The sequence below is a fragment of the Fukomys damarensis genome, unplaced genomic scaffold (genome assembly GCF_012274545.1).
Source record: "Fukomys damarensis isolate Sample0158 unplaced genomic scaffold, DMR_v1.0_HiC HiC_scaffold_17, whole genome shotgun sequence".
Lineage (NCBI taxonomy): Eukaryota > Metazoa > Chordata > Mammalia > Rodentia > Bathyergidae > Fukomys > Fukomys damarensis.
The window spans coordinates 25,184,271-25,209,533 of record NW_022900929.1 but is presented as its reverse complement, the minus strand read 5'-3'; the positions used below and the strand labels follow the sequence as shown (position 1 = coordinate 25,209,533).

Sequence of the window (25,263 nt, the reverse complement as noted above, 5' to 3'; positions counted from 1 at the left end):
CTCTCCTGCCACCTGTGCCCTAGGCAGATGGACCAGCAGCGAACAAGCTAACCCGCAGCTTCCCCTCCCGCTGCTGGGTCCAGGACATTCAGCCCACTCACCCATGACCTCTGGTGCAATGGGGCAGGAGAAGAGGGGTGAGTGCTAGAACAGGAGATGCAGTTTTGTGTGCAGAAGCATGAGTGGTGGGATGGAGACCCCGGAAGGGCCTTAGAGCAGATGGAGAAGGCTGAGGGTGAGACCTCGAGCACCAGAGACAGGAAACAGCCCAGCCAGGGGCACAGGATGAGTGGCGTGGAGGGAGCACCAGGTCCCCATCCCCGGGGCACACAGCCCGGGCATCTTGGAAGGGAGAACATGGCCTGGAGCCAGGCCCAGGAACAGCCCCAGGACACAGGCACCTGTGTCCCTGCCCTGGGGACGGGACAGCTCCATTCCAGGAAGGCAACCTGAATTCTTGGCCAGCCAAGCCTTTGCTCCCCGCTGGCCCTGCCATGGCCGAAGAGCCCCTCCTGGCTGAGACCACCCTGGGAAGCACCAGGGACAGCTGGCTTAGAGCAGGGGGTCGGCAGGGCACAGAGGCATCTGAGAGGCCCAGAAGGAACAGCATGAGGGCCACTGAGGGGACACAGTGCGTTTCCTTTGGCAGCTGGGCCCAGGGACAGAGGCCAGGCCAACCCCATACAAACCATGAGTAGAGGTGCAGTTGGACGGTCCTTTCATAGGCAGGAGGGTTTTATGCCCAGGAAAACAGCCTGAATCTTCCAGCCTCCTATGATAGTATTTGGAGGACCAAGTGAATCATGCAGGAGACTTTCAAAATTGCACAACAAACACCATGGTGAAGTCCAGTATGGTGCCATACACCTATAATCCAGGCTTCTCAGGAGGCTGAGGCAGAAGGACTGCAGAGAGTTTTAGACCAGTCTGAGCTAGTGAGTCCAAGGCCAGCCTGAATAACATGGCAAGACCCTGTCTCGAGAAAAGAAAAACTGACAGGGCACAGTGGCGCATGCCTATAATCCCAGCATTCAGGTGGCTGAGGCAGGATGACCACCGTGAGTTTGAGGCCAGGCTGGACTACATAATGAGTCCAAGGCCGGTCTGAACTACATAGTAAGACCCTGAAGAAAGAGAGAGAAAGAGAGAGAGAGAGAGAGAGAGAGAGAGAGAGAGAGAGAGAGAGAGGAGAGAGAAAGGGGAAAGAAAGAAAGACACCATGGCCTTCTGAGAAACCAAAGCAGCCAAGGTGCCTCGCTGGGCTCTTTCCCGCTGTCCCCTTGGGTGCCAGCAACAGTAACCCAAATACAGGGCCAAGGGGAAGGGGAAGAGGGTGCGGGCTCCTTCCTCCACCAGTGGGCAGAGGCTGGGCATGTGGCTGCACAGGTGGGACACGCAGCCTCTTCCCAGTGGCCAGAAATGACCCCGTGTGGCAGCGACAGGACCAGCAAAGTGTGTGCGTCACCAGCAGGGCCAGAGCTCTGGAATGGCCACACCATGCTGGTCCACAAAAGCATCAGGCTGGCCCAGCAAGACACACACCCAGGATCCCGGCACATGGGAGGCCGAGACAGCCTGGGCTGCATAGCAAGACCCTATTTCCAGAGAAAGGTGCAAAGTTCAGAGAGACACACAGACACAGCAGGTCCCAGGGTGCAGTCATGTCCATGTGAGGAAGTGACTGGGACAGGCAAAATTTTGGGGGGCAGAAAGCAGGCTGGTGGCTGCCAGGCCCGGGCAGCAGCAGGAGCAGGAGAGCAGCTGGAGGGTGTGGGCCCTCTTCACAGGGCAGCAGGAGTGCTCTGGATTTAGGTGCAGGGACGTTGTCCAACCCTGCAAAGGTGATAAAAACCACCAAACTGCACACTTTCCAGGGACGAGGTTTATGGCATGAGAATTATAGTTCAACAAAGAATCAAAATCACACTGGACACAGCGGTGCATGCCTGTAATCCTAGCACATAGGAGGCTGAGGCAGGAGGATCAAAACCAACTCAAAGGTCAAAACAAACAAAAATAATTCAGTACCTTTATTGGTCCTTTTTTCCCCATTTGTAGGCATAGCTGGCCGAGGGGACACAGGTGCATGGACCATGGTGTGGCAGGGAACTTGCGGTGTAGGGCCATGGGGAGGCCCTGACCGAGGGTCAGTGCTGCCCTTGGTCCACTCCACACAGGAGCTGGAAGGATTTGGCCTTCTCAGCCCAGCCTGTCCTCAGTGTAGGTGGGGACGAACAGTGAATGGGCAGCCTGGCAAGCCCACCGAGCCACTTCCTGTCCCTGGAAGTGAGATAGCCCCAGGGAACTTCCGGCCACGGAGAGGGCCCACGGAGAGGGGTGCCTGGACCCATGTCTCAAGCCACTCGGAGGGGACTCGAGGGCCCTGCAGGAGCCACACGCGTCCCAGGGCACACGAGGAGGAGAGGTCTGGTAGCAGGAAGCTCTGACAGACTGCGTCCCAAACTGAGAGGCCATGGGTGCCTGCCAGAGGGGACCCTGCCCGAGGTGCCCACACCTTCTCCCCATCTGGCCCTGCAAGCAGAGGCTTAGGGAAATGCCTGAAAGGGAGACAGGGCCCAGCCACAGTCTGTCCCCAGGCACCAGCAGGACCTTCTGGGAAGAGATGGCCCTGCTGTCCCCATGCCCCGCATGCCTGGCAAGGAGCCAGGGCCAAGCCCTGAATAAAGTGCGGAAAATGATGAGACCACAAGAGGAGTAGGTCACCCTCCAAGGTCACCCTCACCTCCTGCTTTGTTTCCCATGTGACTCTGGACAAATCTGGGGTCCCTGAAAGATCCCCATAAGACACCTCAAAAGGACAACTATGTTTGTCTTAGATCCTGTGTCTTCTTTCTCAATTTTCTTCTTTCTCATGATAAATATGTAGCACTTTTAAAGCAGAGAGGAAATGGTCACCTTATAAATGACTTTTTTTTTTTACTTAAAATCAGAAACCGTGGTGCACAGCTGCAACACCAGCTACTCAGGAGGCTGAGGCAGGAAGGTTGCAAGACCCAGGCCTGACTGGGCAATTTAGTGAGGCCCTATCGAGAAGTAAAATGAAAAGAGCTGGTTGTAGTTCCATGGTAGAGCACTTGCCTCACACGTACCATGCCCCCAGGTTCGATCCAAAGCAATTTAAAAAATAAGAAATGACTCAATTTCAACACTCCTTCCTCCAGCCTGGCCCAGCCTGTCCACGCATCCAACAGGAAGTTACTCAGCCCAGCCGGGGTTGTGCCAGCTCCCACTGCCCCAGTCTTCCTCCTGCTGGTCCTTTAAATGCACCCCAGCTCTCAGACCGCCAGCTGCCTGCCACCTGCCTGCCACCAACCGCCACCATGCGTTGTATCCTCAGCTTCGCCCTCGGCCTGCTCACCCTGGAGGCAGCCCTGGCAGTGGACCTGGACTCCAGCTCCTCAGGTAACCCAGCCACCTCACCCCAGGATGTGGAGAGGGACCCAGGTGACACCACCCACGTACCCCACTTGCACAGCCCCAGGTAGAGGTGCCTGGGCTGGGAGCTGGGTGATGGTGCTCTCTTCTACTCAGGCTCCTAACTCCCTCCTCCTACAGTAGGCCTGTGCCCTGGCTTCCTAATTTTTCTTTTCAGCACTAAATTGAACCCACAACCTTCATACTAAGCTCCATCCCCAGCCGCCTTTTTTATTTTTTACTCTGAGACAGGGTCTCACTAAGTCATTTAATTGCCAAGACTGGGCTCAAACTTGAGATCCTCCTGCCTCAGCCTCCTGAGTGCCGGGATGGTAGGAATGAGGCCCCATGCTCACTGTTTTCCTAATTTCCACTGCTGATTTCTCAGGTTTCTTCAGCTATTACAGATCTGGGAGATTTTTCCCCTCTGAGAAATATTGTCTTGGGATACCAGGGGCTGGGTCCCTGGTGTCTGTCTGTGCCTTCCCCTGAGGAGCCCAGGGGTGACCACGGGGTCCCCATCCACCCTACAGCTAAGGCCATGTGCCCTGACTTAAGCTCCTCTGAGAAGATGTCCTGCAAACAAGTGAAGGCCTGCGCCACCAACCAGGACTGCTCCGGCAATGCTGTGTGCTGCCCCAGCCCCTGCGGCCGCTCCTGCAGGACCCCAGTCTACAGTAAGGCCCTGCCTGGCTGGGAGGGGCCCAGTCCTCCATCAGTGCCCACCCCAGCCCTGCGCCTTGGCCCTAAGACCCACAGCAGGGAGGCCTGGGCACACTTCCTGCCCGGGATTTCCAGACACTGAACTTCAGTGTGGTAAAGTGGAGTCTTTTGGGAGGGGGCCCAGTGGGGGACCATGAAGGTTTCGGAGACAAAGGGCCACCCACCTCTACCCACCAGACATCCAGAATATGCGCAACTGCCCCTGGGTGCAGCCGGACCTGACACCCAAGGTGTGCAAGTTCCAGAATGATTGCGCCAAAGACAACGACTGTACCAACAACAAGAGGTGTTGCTTTGATGGGTGCAACATGCGGTGTATGGGCCCCAATGCAGGTACAGGGGCCGGGCTGCTCTCCTTCCTTCTGCAGATCTGTGGGTAGGGCCCGAGGCTCAAGGGGACCTTTGCCAATCCCTCGGGCCCCTACAGGACTCGATCCCTCGGCAGTGGCCAGGGACGGTAGTGTCTGAGTGAGGGTGAGGGCTGGGCTTCCTCCCTGCCAGCCAGATCTGTGCCCAGAGGTGACTGTCTCTCTCCTATCCTTACAGTGTCCCCTGCAGAGAATCCCCTGCAGTGAGAAGCCGCGGGGCTCCCTGCCTGCCTGAACCTCCCCTCCTGGGTCACAAGAGTGCGTGATGCCTCCCAGATGCTGCTAATAAAAATCCATTTGACTTCATGTCTGTCTGTCTCTCTGTCCCAGGATCCTGGAGGGACAGTAAACCTGGGCCTTGCCCCTGGGATCTCAGGGGGCTAGGGCAGATGCACACAGGCCACCCCAAGCCAGGCACGCAGAGCAGGGCTCACTCTGGGCAGGCTACGCCCCACCCCACTCTGGGTGCCAGCCAGGCCCTCCTGCCTCTGACCCCTTCCCAAGGGTGACCAGACCCTGCCAGGGGACAGGGGCAGAAGCTGGGCAGCATGAAGAGGGTACAGGGATGGTTCCCGGATTTGCACAGGGAGACCAGAAGGGGTGTGGGTAGCTGCCACCCACTGTCTGCACAGCAGAGCTCCACCATGGGCTGGGCATCCTGCAGCCCACACCAGCTGTGATGCCAGCGGACAGGTCCGCATCAGACCCCTAGAGCTAGGGTCTCAGCCCTGCAAACTGGGGCCATGATGGGAGTGTCCCATGAGGGCCCCAGATTCACTGAAAGTGCTATACTGGGACCCAACCCTTTATCACTAGGGATTCAGACCAGAGGCCAGCAGGAAGGGAACACAGGGTGAGGCTGAGGGGGCAGGGGACACAGGACAGTCTGTCCCCACGGTCCCCTCTCACCAGCCCCAAGCTTCCTGAGCTCCAGTGTCAAAGTACTGAGAGGTTTCCCTACCAGGCTTGGACATTGGCTCACCGGCCATTAACACCAGAATTATCTGGGTCCCCTCCCTGCCCCTCCCCTTCCAGATGTCAGAGGATGGAAGTTCCAAACTTCTGCCCTGGAAGCCAGAAAGGGGCCACCAACAGTCAGCTTGTAAGACCTAAAATCTCACTTCCACTCCGCGGAGTGTGAACAGCTGAAAGGCCTCCGTGATGCTGAGTCCTATAGCCCAACAAGGGCTCTAGATGCAAGACCCAGGGCCTTACTTCCGGGATCTGTGAACAGCCAAAAGGGCCTCCACGATGATGGGACCTATAGCTCAGCGAGGCTCCGGGAGCTTGACGGAGGAACAGGAATCACCAGGAGAGGAACACACCAATAAGAAGACCTTTATTAGTCTGGCCAGATGGCACTCCCGAAGCCAAGTAGCTCAGAGAGGCAACCGCTCAGGGGCTGAGGTTGTTTTATACGGTTTTTCAAAACAGAAAAGTTCAAACATAGGTCAGGGTATTCACAGAACTACCAGGGGATAAGATTCCAAACACACTGCTTATCCTATGCAGGAAATGTTCTATGGTCACCTTTTGTCATACCATTTGTCCCTGGGTGGGCTGTTAACCAAGTTAGCAATTAGCATATGAAAGTTTGAGCAGATCTTTCTTGATGTTTGATAAGGAGAGGGAAGCACAGTCTCTGGCCCATTAGCAGGCCAGCATAGAGTCACTTTAGCTCAGTCAGGTCCCACAAGCTCACCTGCAAACGTAGCACCACCTACAGAGCCCCACAGTGGGGACCAGGCTCTGAGTCCCCCATTCAGCCACCTGCTCTGGCACGGCTGCAACTGGGTTGGGCTGGGTAGGGCTACAGTGGCCTCCAACCACAGGGACTAAACTGACAGAGGAGCCCCTAGGGAGCGAAGGTGGCAGACACCAGGCAAAACACTGAGGTCATTACAAGGACCTTTGCTGTAGTTCCTGGTACGGAGCTCCTAGAACTTGTGGCACTGAGTTACCCACCTGGTAATGGAGGCAGCCAGCTGAGTCTGATAACTGCCTTTATCCAGAGGAGAAACAAACTTCTAAGGTCTCCAGGACCAGAGCAGTTTTTTGTTTGTTTGTTTTGAGACAGGGTGTCTCTATGTCATCTAGGGTGGCCTCAAACTCACAGCAATTGTCTCAGCCTCCTGAATGCCAGGAAAACAAGTATTCACCACCACACCCGATTTCCCTTACCTCTATTTTTTTTCCCAGTACTGGAAATCAAACTCAAGACCTCGTGCTTGCCAGGCAAGCGAAGCCCCACTGAGCTACATCCCTGGCCCCCTGCTCTTTTCTCTAATCTTTTTTGTTTTTGTTTTTTGTTGTTGTTGTTGTTGTTTGAGACAGGGTCTCACTTTATAGTTCAGGCTGGCCCTGACTCATTATGTAGCTCAGGCTGGCCTCGAATTTAATCCTGCCTCTGCCTCCCAAATGCTGGGATTACAAACGTGAGCTACCACACCCAGCTCTTGCCTCTAATCTTTAACTTTTCTCGTTCTTACAGGCCATGGCCCTGAGTGGACTGGACCTCAGATCCCCCTAGAGGCAGGAAGGACAGAGATTCCTAAACAGAGGGCTTTGTCCCCCATCAGGGCAGAGGGGTCATCAGAGGAGTTTGCCAGTCCTATTCCAGCAGAACTAAGGTGGTACCAGGAGAAGCCAGTGGATTTGATCTCTGTATGTGTGTGTGTGTGTGTGTGTGAGTGTGTGTTTGTTGGGGCCAGGCCAGCTCTGGGGACAGGTGGACAGGAGATGGGCTGTTGTTCTACCTAGACCCACCAGGCTGGGGACTGAGCCCTGTGACCGCCATGGCCAGCCACGCACGAGGCAGATGTGATTCTGCTGCTTAGGGCTACATGGCCACCAGGAGAAGGTTGTGGGTCATCCAGGCTGGCAGCCACCTAGCACCTGCCCAGTCCTTGTGGCTCCAGGGACTGCTTCTGGGCATGAGCAATGAGGCCAGAATGGCCAGGCTGGCCAGGCAGCCTGGAGGAAGCTCAAGAGCGCAGACTCCACCTGCCCACACCCTGCCCCTTCCTGGCCACAGGGCCACGGCCTGCCCATTCCCCGGAGGGAACTCAGCACCTGGTGGGCTCTTTAGTTTCAGCCATGCCTTCGTGAGCCAAAGCACGACTCATTAACCTAGCACCAAGGCCCAGGGCTAGGGCTAGGGTTACAGTAGCCAAATTGCAGCTGAGCAATGAGTCTGGAGTAAACCATTAACTTTCCACCTTGCAGGCTGCAAAGATTATGCATACATCTCCAGGTGACCTAATCACATACAGCAGTGACAGCGAGCCCTTAAGAGCTTTCAATATAAACAGCCAAGTGTGGCATGTATGCCATAGGTTCATCAGCACTGCCTTAGGGAATACCCTTTCCTCTGTCCCTGTATAATGTCAAGGCCCCTTTTAATTTAAACGTATTTTTTGATGCCCTTAACCACCAGTCTTTAAATTAATCTAAAAATATTTGTTAATTCTACTCAGAAAAGAACTATGGCTTTTTTTTTTCCTTTTCCTTAAACATCAGGAACACTATCAAAAGAAGACATCACTGTCTTCGAACATTTGGCTATTCCCAGAGGTGAGGTGGGTGGACAATAAAATCATCAGGACATGGTAAATGCATTCCTGAGATAACGTTCCTATACTCCCTCCTTACATTAAAATCAAATATAAAGCTCCCTGCTTTTCTCCCAGGTAATGCATTCCCCTCCTGGAATTTGCCCGTTGGTCCCCTGCAGTGTATGAATAAACTCTTAACTTTCCTATAGTCCTTGACTTGTGTTCTTTTTACCACCAGCGGCACTGGCCTCTCACACACGGATCCAAAACCATGACAATATAGGGGGTTTTGTTTCGCAGCTCCAGGGATCAAACTCACCAATTCACACATGCCACGTTCCGACTACATCCCCACCCCAGAAAAGTACACCTATGTTTAAGAGTTTTATAGCTTTAGCGCTAACATTTAGATTCCGGGACCATTTAATTTTTGTATAAAGTGTGAGAATCTCAATCCAACAAGGAAAAACAAAGTAAACCAGGTAAGAGAATGCGCCCCCGTACAGTCCAGCCTCCTGGAAGTCTAAGACAAGAAGATCGCGAGTTGGAGTCAAGCCTGGACAAGAGGGCGTGATGGCCAGTAGAACTCGGTTTGAAGGACCTAGTTCAATCCCTGGTGCCTCAATAGAACCATCTCTCCTGCTCCCTCCCTAAAGCTACGGGATACCGGAAGAGGAGAACTCAAGCCTTCCAGCTTTCCGTACGGGGCACTTTATCTTTTCTCCTTCCTATCTCTAAGTTTTCCATCACCCGTTTCTCATTACATTCCCCATTGTGTCGCATAAACGATCAGCAAAGATGGTAACCCGGGAAAGATGGGCAACGGTCGCTTCCGGCCAGGCGGTGGGCGACGAGCTTCGCTGCCGGTGGCGCTCCGGTGACGTAGAGTGCGTCCCTCACTTCCGGCGTCGCTCCGCATACCTACGCACGGCGCCTAGTCGCGTGGGTTCGGGACCGTCTGGGAGACACATGGAGGTCACCAGCGGCGTTCGCCGCGTAGTTCTCGCTCCTGGGGAGAAGAATCTGCTGAGCGTGGGTACTGAGGGCGCGAATATAGGCGTGGAAGGAGGAGAAGCGAGGGCGGGTAGGGCAGCGGGCCCGGAAGAGGGGTTGGGGATCTGGGCCCGGTGGGCCCTGAGTGTGAATTTGGTGGGGCGCTGGATGAGGCGCCTGGCAGCTACGGCGCACGCGCCGCTGTTGCCGCCGTGTCAGACCAGGCCTGCGAGGCGCTACCCGCAGTGATCCTGGATGCCTCCAGCCAGTCAGATTTCTCTCAGCATTTTAGGACCAGACTTGCGTGCTGATTGATATTTGCCTAAACCTAAGTCTAGCTTTTATTCTTAAAGTTCCTCTTGTAAGTTACTATTAAAGCCGGAAAGGTTTTCCAACGCTTTCCTACAGTTCGAAGGACCAGGAAGTGTTGGGCTAGGGCAAGTGTTCCTTTAGATGGACTAAGCTTTTTATAGCTGCGGTAATCTGCTCACGTAAAAAAAAAGTGTCGGCCATATACCAACTTCCGGAAATAGATGAAAATTAAAGGTGCTTTCTGCTTTGGCAAGATGCCAGGCCCTGATCATGTGTTTCACGAGGTCAATTGAACACTTTAGGGAGCAAGAGTAGTTGACAGAATTATTAAGAGCAGCATCCTAAGGGTATGTGACATGTTTTAAAGGAGGCAGCATTTTAGGGACTTGCAAAGATGAAGCGCATTTTGCCAGGCCCTGTGATCGGAGTGAAAGTGCAAAACCTGATTAGAATGGAGCAGGTGTTGTGGGGAGGGAGAGAAAAAACTGGGAATGCAATTCAGGGCCATGTTAAGAGTACTCAGGGCCAGGGACTTAGCTCAGTGGTTCCACTGCCTCGCAAGCTCAAGGACCCGAGTTCCATCTCCGGTACCCCAAAAAAAGTGCTCTTATGACTGATTTAGGAGGGTTTGCTCTCAGAAGGTGAAGCAAGGGTTGTTTTTTTTTTTTTTCCGAGTAGGCCACTTTTGTTTGGGAAAGCTCACTTCTGTGTGTGTGGTGTTAAAATACATTCACAGAAACTTGAGGAGTGTAGGTTGTATGTCTTGGGTTTTGTACAATCATTCTGATTCAGAATATCCTGTCCTGTCTCTGTGAATCAGTAATTTAATCCCGCCTAACCTTGAGATGAAAATATCAACGTTGTGCACTCCTTACCTGCAGAGATTCCCATTTGGGAGCCTGAGCAGAATCTGACTTAAGTATGCACTTGCAGTACGTGATGAATACACTGATTGTGGGGTAGCTGGTACAAGATAACATTTTCATTCGTTTTACACCCTCATCCCCAACACTTTTGGTCTATTTCACATTTTCAAAAGATTTATCTCTATTTCCTATTGTCTATCTTAATTTTACTCTTTAGTTTATTTATACCTCGGTTTTCCTGTGTAAGAGAAAACATGGGATACTTAAGCTTGTGCATCTGCTTTATTTCACTTAATGTTACAGATTCAAGGTGCATCCATTTTACCACAAATGACTCCAATTTATTCTTATGGCGGTAGTAGTCCTCAGGATCTGAGTCGAACCACTTGTAGGTGATTCTGAAGCTGACAGACTAAAAACCTTCCAAGCAAAGCTGTAATGAGTTTTGATATTTTATGGCTTTTTATACTGAAACATCATTGAGATTTTTGCTTCAGAACGTAGTTTTACTGGTATGAATAGCCAGAAGGAGAAAGATTAAGGCTGGCTTTAGGCAGAGAATAACTGTGACTCCGTGTCATTTGTCATGTTTTTCTCCTGTTTGTGGATCAGGAACTGCCCCTCTAGTTCCTCCTTTCTCTCTCCAGGGCTTTGGCATCACTTGCTAGGAGTATCACCTCCCTGCCCACTGGGCCATCATGGCAGTGCACCTGGTGAGGCGGTACTCATACCTTCTGAGAGAAGCCACTCGCCTAGCCCCTGCCCTGGCTCCAGCTGGCCAGCTGCAATTTGCCAGGGTGGCCCATAAGACTTTGACCTCGTCAGCCACCTCCCCCAATTCCTGGTCCCTGAGTTCCTTGAAGGAGTTGGAAAAGGAAAAGGAGCAGATGTTCATCCCTTTACCAAGCCAGCAAGAGGTGGACCAGCTCATCCAGAAGGCCACCAGGCCAGAGGAGCTGCTTGAGCTGCTGGACGGCAGTCACAACCTACAGTCCAATCAGTCAGCCATCATTATTATCCGGCTCTCTCACCTGCTGTTCCAGAAGCCACAGGACAAGGCCTCTCTCATACAGGACATTCGCTTTAAACAGCTTCTCCATCTGGTCAGCAGTCAGGTGGGTACCATGTGTTTTCTGCGGCTTGACAAGGAGAGGGCATCTAGACCGCCACCTGGACAGGAGCCCAGCATCTTGTGGCGTGTGTTTTTTGGCAGATTTGGAAGTCCTCACAAGAGTCCTGTTAGGTCATTGTTGCTGTTCTCATCTTACCAAAACACATGGTCACAGAAGTTCAGAAGACAAGTCTGGTTCTTTTCATTTCTTCCCGTGTTTGCCTCCTAGACATATGGCCTTGATTTAGGTTCCCACCCCCACCAAGCATCCAGGTGCTGGCTGGGTGCCGCTCTTGAGGCTAGAGGAGATGCGGTGTGACCGATGGTTCCCTGGGGCTTGAGCCAAGTGTGGCTGAGCTGGGGCAGCACTGGATGTGGGAGCCAGTTTCTGCTCAAGGTGAGGAAAGCCCCTTTCATGCCAGTGCTTTCCTGGGCCATTGGCCTGGTGAGCTGGCCCTCACCCCTGGTCTGCTTTGTGAGGAAAGTATCAGCCAAGGTGAGGAGGAGGTTGTGCTACATGTTTTTCAAACTGTAGATTTTTAAGTCAGCCTTCACACTGAGCTACATCCCCAGCCCTTTTTTAGTTTTCCAGATGGGGTCTCGACAAGTCTGTAAATTGCCTGGGCTGGGCTCAAATTTGTAACCCTCCTGTCTCAGCTTCCCAGCATGCTGGGATTATAGGCATGTGTCATTTTGCCTGGCCCAAGCCTCTTATTTTTTAATGAAGTAGAGAAGTGTAGAAGACACATTAGTAAAAAGGAAGCCTGTCTCCTGGAACTTTTTTTAGGCTAAGTGCGTGTACATAATTCTGCGTTGTGGGGGGATCAAATGTGCATCTCTTTCCTGCTGAGCACTGGGGAGAAAAAGACAGGCTGTGATCAGCATGAAGAGATTTGGATTCCCGTTTCACCACTTGCTATCTTCCAAGAGTGGGGCTGGGCCACACTGACCTGTGGCCCTGGCCACTCCTCAAGACCTAGAGTTGCTCCCTGTGGTGCAGGGAAGGGGTGGGGCTGGGCACCCACAGACTCTCAGTGGAGTTCAATGTGGACAGCTCGTGTGGGCTGTGCAGGAAGAATGCCTGAGCTGAATGCAGTGGTGCTCACCTGTAACCCTAGCACCCAGAGGCTGACATGGGCTAGTTCCAGCTTCTAGCCTAGCCAGGGCAATTTATCAAGACCCTAAAAGGTATTGGGCATGGTGGTGCACACCTGTAATCCCAGCACTTAAGAGGCTGGGACAGGAAGACTAAGAGGCTGCAAGCTTGAGGCCAGTCTGAGTTATAAAGGGTGACCCTGTGTAAAAACCAAAAAAGGGGCGGGGATTTAGCTAAGTGGCACTGAGCTTGCCTTGCAAGCTCAAGGCCCTGAGTTCGATCTCTGGTACCCAAAAATAAATAAAACTAAAAGGATTGGGGTAAAAATAAGAACCAAGATACATCGTGTAAAGGTACAAGATCCTAGTGATGAATGCAACTGTACTGCATACCTAAAAAGTACCAATAAACTTAATGAAAAGACAAATAAGGTGCTGCTCAGTGCGGAGAGCCTGAGTTAAATCCCCAGCACCGAAGTAAAGAAGAAGATGCCCAGTACTCAGAGGCATCTCAGGGTGCCGCCCATGAGGGTATTGGGGCTCCAGAGCATGGCAGTTCCAGGATGCTTTTGCTCACATGACACACGTGGGCACACCCGCATGTCAAGGCAGACCTGCCTCTGCAGCAGTTCAAGGCTCCCAGGTTCCTGCGCCCAGCTGGAGGGGTGGGTGGTGTGCACTTGAGCCCCGCCCTTCTCACAGCAGTGGTTGCATTCCTGAGAAACTAGAAACTTAGGGTTTTCTTGTTTTTGTTTTTGGGGAGCATCTCAGTTATTTATCATTTTATGTAAAAGTCCAGTCAGTGACAGAAGCTTCCTTTCCGCCATCGCATCACAGCCATGGGCTGGACCAGCTCTACCTACAGGTCAGGTCTGTACCACGCAGCTGTGTGCAGCACCACAGTCTGTGGTACAGCTGGGCAGTCAGGGGTGCTCAAGGAAACCTTGGAGATTTCTTAGAGCTCAGGGATCCTGCTTGCAAGCAATAGCAAACTATCCTGGCCACGCTGAACAGAAACCATTCCCTGAGGCTGGAGGACCAGGCTCAGGGAGCTGTTAAGAGAGGTGGGCACTAACTGTTCTCTAAACTCCTGTTGAACAGGCAGCTGCAGCCCAGAGGCAGGGTCGCTGGGGTGCCACATGTGAATGAGCCTTTGTGTAAATGCCCCCCCAGGTATCCTCTGTGTGGCACGGGACACTTGTGAAGCTGCTGAGGAGCCTGTACATGCTGGAGGTACCCAGCACCATGCAGCCACTGAAGTCAGTGGAGCAGGAGGTGCACTGGCGCCTTCGGAGGCTCAAGTACAAGCACTTGGCCTCCCTGGCAGAGTCCTGTGCCGCGTCCAAGGAAGGGCAGCACCCCCAGGAGCTGCTGGCCAAGCTCCTGGTGCATCTAGAAAGGCGGTGGACGGAGATCGAGGATAGCCACACATTGGTGGCCGTCATGATGAAGGCAGGCCACCTCTCAGAGTCGCTGATGACCCGGCTGGAAGACAAGGTACGGGCTGAGAGCAGCCGGCACTTGGGCTTGTCTGCGGGTGACAGTCCTCTGGGGAAGGGGAGTGTCATGTGCCTGGGGATGGGAATTCCGGAACCTTTGGTCCAGGAGTGCAGGTGTCACCCACGGAGAGACCAGAGGGCTCCAGAGAGCTGCGGGTGTTCATTCTGTGGCCTCTTCAGTCCTGCAGCACCCCAGCCCTGTCCTAGCCACTGCTTCCCTGGGTGACTCCTGGGTCTCCTAACCCTGTGCCTACACAGTCTCTTGTCTGGACCGCTCCCAGAAATGCCGTGTCACCCCCCTCATCCCATCCCTGTCACTTTCTCCTTCCCAGCCCTGTTGTACCCTGCAGTCAGTCAAATTCGGCCCTCGTCTCATTGCGACAGGGGCTGGCTCAGATGGCTGCCACAGCAGGCTCCGCAGCTCATGGGCTCTGGGTCCCCACCTGGGACCTGAGAATAAGTTGGGCCTCGAACAAGGCTTCCAGGGAGACAGGCCCCACACAGACAGACGGGCTGTGTGGGGTCAGCTCAGGCCCAGTTGCTGTCTCACAGGGGCTGCACTGGATGGGACCCCTGCCCCCAGTTCGTCCCTGCCATCTTGGGCCATCGAGCTCACCCCTGCACGGCTGTGGTTGACAGTGCCTGGAGTTGGTGGAGCAGTTTGGCCCCGAAGAGTTACAGAAGGTGCTCCTGACGCTGGCAGCTCAGAGCCGGCGGTCGGTGCCCTTGCTGCGGGCCATCTCCTACCACCTGGTGCAAAAGCCCTTCTCGATGACGAAAGCTGTGCTCCTGGACCTGGCCTATGCCTACAGTGAGTGGCGGGGAGCCTGCAGCCCACAGGCCTGCAGCTGTGTCAAATTCGGTGCCTGCCTCATGTGGCAGGCACTGGCCCAGAAGGCTGCCACAGAAACACTGTGACTCATGGGCCCTGCTCCCCTTGCCTGGGCACAGGGATAAATTTGGTCACAAACACTGAAACTGCACCTCGGGTGAGGCAGGCAGCAGGTAGCTGCTCCCCTCCCCAGCCAAGCCCTGTGCTCTGCTCTGTCCCAAAGGCAAACTCAGCTTCCATCAGACCCAAGTGTGCCAGCGCCTGGCCGCCGACCTGCTGCCCCTCATACCTAGCCTGACACCTAGCGAGGTGGCCCACTGCACCACATCCTTCGCCTTCCTCAAGTGGCTCAACCTACCCCTGTTTGAGGCCTTTGTCCAGGTGAGCCACCACAACCCTGGGCACAAGAACTCGTGCACTGTCTGGGCCCGAGCCCAAGGCTAGCACAGAGGCCTTTTAGGCACTGTCACCATTGTCGCAAAGTCGGTCTGAGAACACAGTTGTGGGGAGCAGGTGCAGAGTTCCTTTTCTCGGGCTTACTTGGAAAGGGGTAGTAGGTTTCTTCAGTCTTGGGTAGATGGTGGAGAAAGCAGAGGACCTGTCTGGGTGTCCCCACGGAGCTCTCCCAGCTGCTGGCCACTGCGGTGGTATCGTGACCTACACCAGGGGGCATCTGTGATGTCACCATTGCGGAGCTGGTTTCCAGAGCCCTTTCTCTGTGAGTGGGTGCTACTGGGTGGCAAAGGGGCAGGCATGGCTGAAGCTCATCCTGTCCCTCTGCCACCTCTGACTGGCCCAGCACATCCTGCACAGAGCCCCAGACCTCACCGTGCCCCACTTATGCCGCATCCTCCTGGCGTTTGCCCGTCTGAACTTCCATCCAGAGCAAGAGGAGCAGTTCTTCCGCCTGGTACGGGCTCCAGCCTTCCCCTGCCACCATCCCAGGAGTGGCCTGGCCTGAGTGACAGGATGGGGACCACGGCACCTGACTTGGGCGGGCGATGGCCATCCTGGGACACCTGTGAGCAGACATTCCCAGTCCTGTGACAAACGCACTGCGCATGTTTCCCTGCTCTGTACCAGCTGTAGGCCATGGGGGTTATGAAGACCTGGGCCTCACAGGCTCCCTGGCACACCCTTGGGGACTTGCCTGGTCCTGTCTTGGAGCCATTCAGCCAGGGGTCCCCACTTCCTTCTTGTCCCGGCACCCACTGGAGGCGTTGCAGGAGAACACAGAGGCAGGTGCTGGGGCACCCAGCTAAATGCCCACTCCAGGCAGCCCTCTTGCGCCCTGAGGAGGGCGCCGCAGTGTCACTGGCTGTGGTCTGCCCTCTGGTGTAGCTGTCCCTGGGCCACGCTGGCTTCCTCAGTGTTCCCTGTCTGCCCAGGTTCGTGAGAGGCTGGTACCTGCGCTGGCGAGCCTGGAGCCATCCCTGCAAGTGGACGCGGTGTGGGCGCTGTGCGTGCTGCAGCAGGTGCAGACAGCTGAGCTGAGGGCTGTCCTGGACCCCAGCTTCCACACACGGTTTCTTGGTGAGCCCCTCACCCACCCCCACAGCCCAGTGGCCTCCTGCCTAGAGCAGGCGACTGCAGAGGGGAGGTGGAGACCACCATCCTGCCTGGGCCTCTGTGTCCCTCCCTTCACTCTCCTCTGCCACAGGGGCCACATCTCCAAGGGACCAGAACACCTTCCAGAAGCTGCTGCACATCAACGCCACTGCCCAGCTGGAGCACCCAGAGTACCTGGGCCCCTTCCTGTCAGCTGCAGCTGTGACCCCCACACCCCCTGCCCCAGACCGGAAGGTGACCCCTCTGCAGAAGGAGCTGCGGCAGATGCTGCAGGGGCTGCTGGGGTGCACCAGCCGGGGCAGCCTTGATGTGGTCACGCAGTACGGCTGGGTGCTGGGTGAGGGCCCCCGTGGCCGGGACAAGGCTGCCCTGCTCCTGTCTCCGCCTGCCCTGGGTTCTCTGGGGGCGGAGCAAACTGGCTCTCACCTGCATCCTCCCTTCCCAGACGCTGAAGTGCTGCTGGATGCTGATGGCCAGTTCCTGCCGCTAAGGGACTTTGTTGCGCCTCACCTTGCCCAGCCCACTGGGAGCCGGCCACTGCCCCCCCAGGCCAAGAGGTGGGTGACAAGGCACACAGTCCCCAGGCGGTGCACACGGGGTCCCGCCTCTCAAGAGGGCTACAGAGCAGACTGTCTCCTTCCTCCCCAGGCTTGCATTCCTGCTCTGGGAGTTCCCCAACTTCATCAGCAAAAGCAGAGACCTGCTGGGCCGCTTCGTCCTGGCCCGGCGGCACTTGCAGGCTGCAGGTTTTCTGCTGGTAGATGTGAGTACCTGCTGGACAGGGAGGGTCCCCGGGCCTCAGCCTCACAGACAGCTGGGTCCAGAAGTCTCCAAGCCCTGTCCAGCTTTGGAGGTGGGCAGGGCGGGCTCCTAGCCCTCTAGTGGGGGGGCTGCAACTGTGGGTGCTGATGTTGGCTCCTGGAAAAGGCCCTGCAGAGCTGCTGTGGAACTGAGGTACAGGGAGTGAAGGTCTGGCTTTCGAGTCTGTGGTCTTTGTCATGTTTTCTTTCTCTGTGACATTTGTCTTTCCCAGTCCTTTAAAACCTAGCACCTGAACTAGGCCCTGTGCAGTGCGCGGGCCTCCTTGGCGCTGACAGCCAGGCCTCTCCTCACAACCCCAGTGTGGGCCTTGGGGATGAGGGGCAGAGCTCTCAGCTCCTGAGTCAGTGTGAGCACAGAGCCAGCAGCCAGGCAAGGGCAGTCTACCCCTGGCCCGTGTGACCATCCCCACTGCCTCCCCCAGGTCCCCTACTATGAGTGGCTGGAACTGAAGTCTGAATGGCAGAAAAATGCCTACCTCAAGGACAAGATGCGCAAAGCCGTGGCTGAGGAGCTGGCCAAGTGACGTGCTGCGTCTCTCTGGACAGTGCCCTGGGCTCACCCAGGCCAGCGTCAAAGGGGTCACACTTGAGGACAGACCTTCAGCCAAGCTGGAGGGTGGCCACCTGCTCCCCACGAGGGACAAGTGGCCTCTTGGGAGTAATAAATTTTAGTGTTGCTGTCAGCAGCAGGTGGCTTCCCAGGCTTTGTCACATGCGCGTGTGCACCTGTGTTTCCACCCAGCTCTCTGCTTTGGAGGATAGTGTGGGTCTGCAGGGCTCTGCTGTGTCCTGGCTTCTTTCTGAGGCCCCTCCCTGTCACACCTGGTCATCACCCTGCTGACCTCTGCACCTGTAGGGTGGCGTCCTAGGATTCAGCCTGGCGGATGAGGCCCCTCAAGGCCTGCGGTGACAGGTGGTGAGGGGCTGGGTGGAACTTGGGAAGAAAAGACCCATTCAGCTGTCGCACGGCCCAGAAACACCTGACCAGATCCCTTTGTTCGTCCCGGGCCAAAGAGGTGAGCACCTGGGGCTGTGACTCACCTCCGTGACAGTGCTGTGGGAATAAGCCGCCTGTGCACCCACTCTAACCCTGCCTCTGTAAAGAGCAGCCCAGTCCTCTGCCTGGCTTGGAGCAAGGAGCAGGTCTCTGTCCTCGGGCAGTTGGTGACAGTGGAGGACAGGGGCCAGGGAGGAAGAGCACCTCCCAAGTGGAGCGTCAGGGCCGAGCGCCAGGCCTGAGGGGCTGTGGGACCCGCTTGGGCAGGACTGTCTGAGGAAATAAAGTTTGGCCCTGTTCACTGCTCAGCCCACTGGATTTTCTTTTAAGTAATTGGGGTCGCTGTACAGTTGCTAAACACTGGAGTGGTTTCTTCAGTGGAGGGCCAAGTGCCAGGGGCAGAGGTCAGGCTGGAGGCCACCTATCTTGGGCCACCTGCACTTCAGTCTGTGCTGCTGCTCTGTGATCCAAAGGCTGCTGCCTTTGGTCTGGATTCAGAGACACGTTCCCTGCTATGGCTCCATATCCGCCCACGCTAGGCCAGCTGGGGGCAGTGATGGATAAAGTGACCGCCAAAATCTCAAGTTTTCCTGTAAGTTCATCTCAGTCCTCCATTGCCCAGGCCTGTGGGGTTCACATGTCAAGATGGTGTGAAGAGACCACAGCTGTTTACCTGAGTGGGAGAAAGGGCAGGTCCTCTCCTCACCAGTGTGGGGTGGTGTTACTGAGTTTTAGATGTTAGTGGCTTCTGCGTCTGGAGCAATACTGTTGAAAGTGGCAGTTCTCTGGCAGTAGTATGCAGGCATCTGTCTTCTCATCTCTGATACATTGAAAGGCACCTGCTGTCAGTTCTGGTGAGGCATCACATCGGCCTGTGCTCTGGTCCCGGCCCCCTGGGTGTGATTTGTGCATTCTCTCCTTCTGTAGCTTGTCTTTCCTCCCCTCATTCGGGTCTTGTGCAGAGCACAAGTTTAAATTTTCATGAAGTGCAGTGGTGAGTCTCCTATGGTTTGCTAGACTATGCCCTGACCAAAGGTCCTGAGACTCATTTTCCTAAGAGTGCTGCCACTCCTGGTTTACTCCCAAGACCATGATCCATTTGAAGGAAGAGTTCTCCTGAAGATCTCTTGTCAAATGGAAAAACCGAGGGAGTTTGGCCCCTTGGTGTCCAGTAGCTCCTGAGCTGAGTTTGCTCCGAGTGCCTCATTCCTCCGCGCCCTACATACCCAGTTTGTCTTTGCCCCTTGACTGGCTTTTGTGCTCCTGTGAAAGGCTCAGCATATTCGTGTGGCTCTTAGCTTTTGAGCTGTTGCTGTGTCATCTGCCCCTCTGGCAACATCACAATATCTCATTCTTGGTGGTTGTTGCTAGAAAACAAGCCTTTGGCTGGTTGTTGCAGCACATGCCTGTAAACCCAACGCTGGGAAGGCTAAGGCAGGAGGATCACTGAATTCAAGGTCAGGCTGGGCTATTGGGCTATGTAGTGAGCTCAAGGCCAGCCTGAACTGCCAAGTAAGACCCTGTCTCAAAAAAAAAAAAAAAAAATCACTGAGTGAGTGAGGTGAATGTGTCACCGTAGCCTAACTCTAGTTCTTAGGCCTATCCACTAGAACCAGCTGAGTTTGTGATCATCAGAGGAGACCCAACCCCTTTGCTGCCTTCACTTCTCACTGGAGCACATGGCACATGCCTGTCTGTTTCGGTCCTGGTGTCCGCAGTGCTTTGTGACTTTTGTTGAACACATCCACAGCGTTGCGTGGTTTTTAGTTGTATTAAGTTGATTGTTCATGTGTGGCAGTTGGGCTGATTTTGTAGTGGTCTTGTTGAACTCTATGCATTTGTCTTATTCTTCTGGACTCCTAGTGACTCACAGATCTGGCCTCTGTGCCCCTTTTTATTTTTTTGGTGGTACTGGGGGTTGAACCTAGAACTACCCCACCATTGAGCGCCATCCCCACCCCTTATTTTCAATTTTTTTTTTACACAGGGTCTCACTAAGTTTCTCAGCCTGAGCCCACACTTGTGATCCTCCTGCCTCAGCCTCCTGAGTAGCTGGGGTTAAAAGGCTGTCTCATTGCACCTGACATTTTTTAACAGCTTTTTGAAATAATATCTATTAATTGAATTACATGAAGTTTATAGACAATGTCATTAATGCCATTAAGTATTGGTTAATATGATGCCATAGAAAATGTGTAGCTCATTAGTTTTTCAGCTTCTTCATGGGTGTGTGCACTCACTGGAGTCAATTTTTAACCCTCTGTTACCTCAGGAAGGAATTGCCCTTTACTTACTGCTTCCGTATACCCTCTCCCTGCCCCCTATCCTTAAGCAACCACTAATTTTTTCTTTTTAGACAAGGTGTTGCTGTGTAGTTCAGGCTGGCCTTGAACTCACTGTGCATCCCAGGCTGGCCTCAAACTGAGCAACCCTCCTGCCTCAGCCTCCGGAGTGCTCAGATTATTGGTATGCACCACCACACCGGCAACCACTAATCTGCCAGTCTATAGATTTCCCCCTTCTGCTCTTGGGTGTGAATGGAACTGTACAGGACATGTTTTTCTACAACTGGCTTCTTTCAGTGTAATATTTACATAGTTCATCCGTGTTTTACTATGTATCAGTGTTCGTTCCTTTTTATGGCCGTATAATACTCCTTTGCGTGGCTTTTGTGTTAGCCTTCTGTATCTGAGTTCCGCATCTGTAGATTCACTGACCGCAAATGGAGACTCTTGGGTAGAAAAGAGATATCTGTCCTGAATATACACAGACTTTTCCTTGTTATTCCCTAAGCCATGTGGTCTTAAAATGTGTCGTGCTTACATTGTACTGGAGGTAACAGGTAATCTAGAGAATTCAAATAGGAGGATTGCATAGGCTCTGTGCAAAGATGCCACTTTTAGCAGCAACATGGGCATCACCAGGAATCCCAGAGCAGACCCTGTGGAGTCCAAGGGCCATCCTTCCGCGTTCTCTTCACCCACTCGTCCATCAGTGGCTATAGGGCTGTCACTGTGGCTAATGTAAATAGTGCTACTGGGATATCTGCAGGTCTGCATGGACATGCTTTCCTTTCTTGGAGGTACAGCCCAGAGTGGAATTGTCGAGTTTTCGGTGTCCTAAAGCCGCAACTCACGGCTCACACTCCTAGCAGCCATGCACGTGGGTTCCAGCCGCAGCTCTGCCCAGCAGCCCATGTCATGCAGCTGTCCGGGCCTTGTTAGGGGTGTGAAGTGGGGTCTTCCGGTGGCTTTGATTTCCAGTTCTGTGATAACTATAGTGTGCATCCTGCCATGTACTTATCAACCAGTTACATAGCTTTCTTTTGTCTTTTGAGATAGGATCCCACTATATAGTTTAGGTTGGCCTTGTACTCACTAAGTAGCCCATTCTGGCCTCAAACTTGGAATCCGCCTGCCTCAGCCTCCTGAGTAGCTACATTACAGGCATGTGCCACCATACCCAACAGCATAATTTCACTTTCTTCATGGTATTCTTTGAGGCACAAAAGTTTTAAATTTTGGAGAAGTCCAGTTTACTTTTTTCTTGCTTGTGCTTTGGCTGCTATTTCTAAGAAGCCTCTGGTGAGTCCAAGATCATGAAGATTCAGTCCTGTTTTCTAAGAGTTTTATAATTTTCTTCACTCTTGTATTTTGGTTACTTTTTTTGTATAATACCAAGTGTCACCTTCATTCTTGGGTGTGTGTGTGTGTGTGTGCTGTGGTATGTTCCTGCATGTGTGTGTGTGAGGAAGGCCTTGGGCGTGTTGCTCAGGCACTTAGGATAGCACCAAGCTGCACCACAGCCTCCCAGTGTCACTCATACACTCAACTGCCACTGCGCCCGGCCCCCGCCCAGCACCTCTGTCATAGGTCAGCTGCCCATGAGGCCTGAGTCACTCCTGGGTCTGTTTTCTTCAGCATCTGTGTGCAGCATCTCAATTTCATTTGCTTGGTAGTAAGTTTTTAAATGGCAACTTTTCGTCCTGCATGTCTTGCAGGATGGCGTTGGCTGCTCTGGGGCTCTCACAGTTCTTTGAGTCTTGGAGTAAGCATGTCTCCAGAGAAGAAGGTGGGACCCTCAGGCCTTCACAGCATCCACTCTACTTTTATTTACTTTGGTGGTGCTGGGGATCAAAGCTGGGTACTCACAGATTTATTCTTTTTTTAATGTTACTATGAATGGAATACGTATTCTTTTATTAGTATGCATTTGCAGTACATAATTTCGTCACAGGGAATTGGTACATTTACATAGCACATCATAATTCTTTTTACTTCCCTTCTCCCCCCATTAAATTTGGATTTCTCATTGCAAGTGGATAGCGTACTATAGATTTTCATGTACTGACTGAATCTTGCAGCCTTGCTGAACCGACTTGCTTGGAGATGTCTGTCTATGGGTCTGTTTCCGTGTAACCCTACTTCAAGTTCACTGAGCTTTGCTTGGGCCAATCACAAGCCAGCAGCTGCTGCATAAGCAGAACCCCCTCGCATTCTCCAGTCAGTCCAGAAAGGCTCGCTGCTTATTTTCCGATGGTCCTGCGAATCTGCTCGTGATTTATTTCTTGGGTGGTGTGGGCTTGGAAGATCCTGAAAGTCTGCTCAGAACTTTTATCCTGAGTAGGGTGGTCGGAGCAGTCTTTCCAAAAGAAAGTGCAATAAACCTCAGGGGCTGTTACCCCTGAAGAGCTCCAAACAGCAGCAGCCAAGACCGACCAGCAGCAGAGACCAGCCCCAGCAGTCTCTGGCCGTATCTGCCACAAAGGAGTATCCCACAGTGGTGGCCGCCAACAGCAGAGACCAGCAACCAGCAGCATGGACTGACACCACACAGTAAATGGTGTCTGCCGGTGGCATCAGGGTTTCCAGAGCGCGGCTGATTTATTTCTATCTGAGTAGTTATTTCTAACTCTCACTTGGTTGGCATTGCCATCAAGACTGCAGTCCACTGCTGTTTGCCCTCTGGACCACATCCCAGCAACTTACATTTTCTAGCCTCATGCATTCAGGGCAAGGGCTCTCCCACCATTCTCATTTAATGTGTTGGTGCTGGACATCACACTCATATTTTTAAGTGTTGAGCCAGCCTTGCATACCTAGAGCACATTCCACCTGGTCATGGTGTATATTCTTTTCATGTTATTGACTGATTTGCTTTTTTTTTTGGTTCCAGGAATCAGACTCAATGCCTTGAGCTTGCCAGGCAGGCACTGTACCACTGAGCTCCATCCCTGGCCCTGCTGATGCTTTTTTGAGAGAATTTTTGTGCCTAAATTCATGAGAGATTGGTCTATAGTTTTTGAGTTTTGGTGTTACTTTGTTAGTTTTGTTGTCAGGATATTAACTTGCCTCTTACATTTTCTGTTGCTTTTGGTTTTGGTTGTTTGAGACAGGTTCTCACTTTGTAGTTCAGGCTGGCCTCTAACTCCTAGTGATCCTCCTGCCTCAGCCTCCTGGGGATGAGATTACAGGTGTGCACCACCTTTAGAGAATAGGTGTATTCTCTAAAAGCTCATTTTAAAACTTTTTTTGAAACTTCAACAATCTATCACCTAACATGTATAGCATTAACTTTTTAATCCATCTAACAACAAACACAGCATTTCCATCCCATCCAAGACAGAGTTGTGGACCCAGTAAAGACTATCCCTTAAGCCGGGCATGGTGGCGCATGCCTGTAGTCCCAGCACTTGGAGGCTGAGGCAGGAGGATCACTGTGATTTTGAAGCCAGCCTGAACTACATAGTGAAACCCTGTCTCAAAACACCAAGAAAGAAAGACTCCTAGGAAAAAAGAATTAAAAAAATAAGTATTTTATTTAAAAAGTTAAATTACCAGTGTTGCAGAAAAAAGATAATTTCCAAGTGATTTAAGTCCATTAAAACAGCAAAATAAAACACACTTGGCAGCCTGTGCTTCCTTAAACACCCCTCCCTGCTCTAAAATGCACTGGGAGAAAAACATCAAAGCCCTCACTAAAAACTCTTCTGTGCTTCTCTCCACTGTGTTCTCTCCAGGAAGCACCAAAGACCGGGATAAAGACCAGCTGCTCTTGGTGCCCGGCCTGCTGGTCTGCCTGGACTTGCACCAGGGCCCAGATTTCTGGAAACTTGCAAAATATCCTCGAGGTTCTTCCAGGGAAGGGCCCAGGGCTCTTTGAAAAATGGAGAGGGAGGTTCTAAGCCAAAACCACAGAACAGTTTGTAACCTGTGACGTTTTACTCAACAGGTAAAAACAAGTAGTAGCAGCTTGGCATGGTTGAGCAAAACTAATTCTGGCCCTCTAAAGGCTGAGGCAGGAGAATTGCTGTGAGTTTGAGGCAAGCCTGGGCTTCACAGTATAAGGCCAGCCTGAACTACAAAGGGAGACCCTGTCTCAAAACAAAGAGATGCTTATCTCCTCCTTTAACAACAGAGTTTAAGAGAACCCAGAGAGAATTCAGCCTGGACTGCCTCAGGGGAAAGGTATACACTTTGTACCAAGCCTCCTGTGCCTCAGTGGGGCCCTATCATATCTTGCCCAGAGGGTTCAATGCGCAGAAGCGGTCAGCCTAGTTCTTGGTTACTTTATGGTCACTTCCTCCCCTTAGCTGGGCGCTTGACAAGCTTGAAGTTTCCAGTAACCCCAGAACTGACAGGTCCTCCGCAACAGCTCCACACAGGCCCTGCCCGAGACACACCAGCCTGCAGCTGCTTCCCGTCGGCTGGCTTCTCACCAGCTGTGTGCAGCAGCAGAGTGGATTTAGAGAAAAGTCTACAGCCCAGGATCTCCATACACTGCCAGGTCATGGGAGGAGCAGTCTCGCAACCGGACACTCCAGTGGGTGTCTCACCCTGCTGGGCAGAGCCCGGAGCAAGAAGACAGGGCCTCGGGTTCTGTCTGAGATGGGACTTAGGACATGGCAGCTGCTCCCGGCCTCTCTCTCTTCAGTGGGCCAGACAGGACCGCACTGAGCAGGACACCTTGTTTGGCCACCCAGATAAATTTACACGGCCAGGATGAACAAAGCCATCCACGTCTGCCTGCAGCTCTACTTTTTTTTTGGCTTTTTTTTTTTTTTTTTTTTTTTTTTTTTTTTTTTTTTT

The 25,263-nt window shown here is 53.0% G+C and overlaps 2 protein-coding genes and 2 non-coding genes across 6 annotated transcripts; all 4 read left to right on the top strand.

Annotated features, from left to right (window-relative positions):
• The first annotated feature begins 3,323 nt into the window (after positions 1-3,323).
• Positions 3,324-4,779, top strand: LOC104862859 (whey acidic protein). Its single transcript, XM_010625067.2, has 4 exons — positions 3,324-3,423; positions 3,969-4,112; positions 4,336-4,491; positions 4,705-4,779. The coding sequence occupies exons 1-4, from the start codon at positions 3,342-3,344 to the stop codon at positions 4,731-4,733; spliced, it is 411 nt and encodes a 136-aa protein (XP_010623369.1). The 5' UTR covers positions 3,324-3,341; the 3' UTR covers positions 4,734-4,779.
• Positions 4,780-8,999: 4,220 nt separating this feature from the next.
• Tbrg4 (transforming growth factor beta regulator 4) lies at positions 9,000-18,071 on the top strand. Of its 3 annotated transcripts, none has more exons than XM_010624915.3 (11): positions 9,000-9,112; positions 10,899-11,366; positions 13,631-13,954; positions 14,596-14,767; positions 15,012-15,169; positions 15,588-15,698; positions 16,177-16,321; positions 16,449-16,694; positions 16,803-16,914; positions 17,006-17,120; positions 17,601-18,071. In XM_010624915.3, exons 2-11 carry the CDS (start codon positions 10,950-10,952, stop codon positions 17,700-17,702), a joined length of 1,902 nt encoding a protein of 633 aa, XP_010623217.1. In that variant the 5' UTR covers positions 9,000-9,112; positions 10,899-10,949; the 3' UTR covers positions 17,703-18,071. The 3 variants fall into 3 exon arrangements, with proteins under 3 accessions (XP_010623217.1, XP_010623219.1, XP_010623220.1); XM_010624917.3 differs by having other exon boundaries at positions 9,000-9,116; XM_010624918.3 differs by having other exon boundaries at positions 9,000-9,164.
• Positions 14,302-14,434, top strand: LOC117286625. The gene has a single exon (XR_004517786.1). It is a non-coding gene; the product is annotated as a small nucleolar RNA SNORA5 (small nucleolar RNA).
• Positions 14,800-14,931, top strand: LOC117286624. The gene has a single exon (XR_004517785.1). It is a non-coding gene; the product is annotated as a small nucleolar RNA SNORA5 (small nucleolar RNA).
• Positions 18,072-25,263: the final 7,192 nt, after the last annotated feature.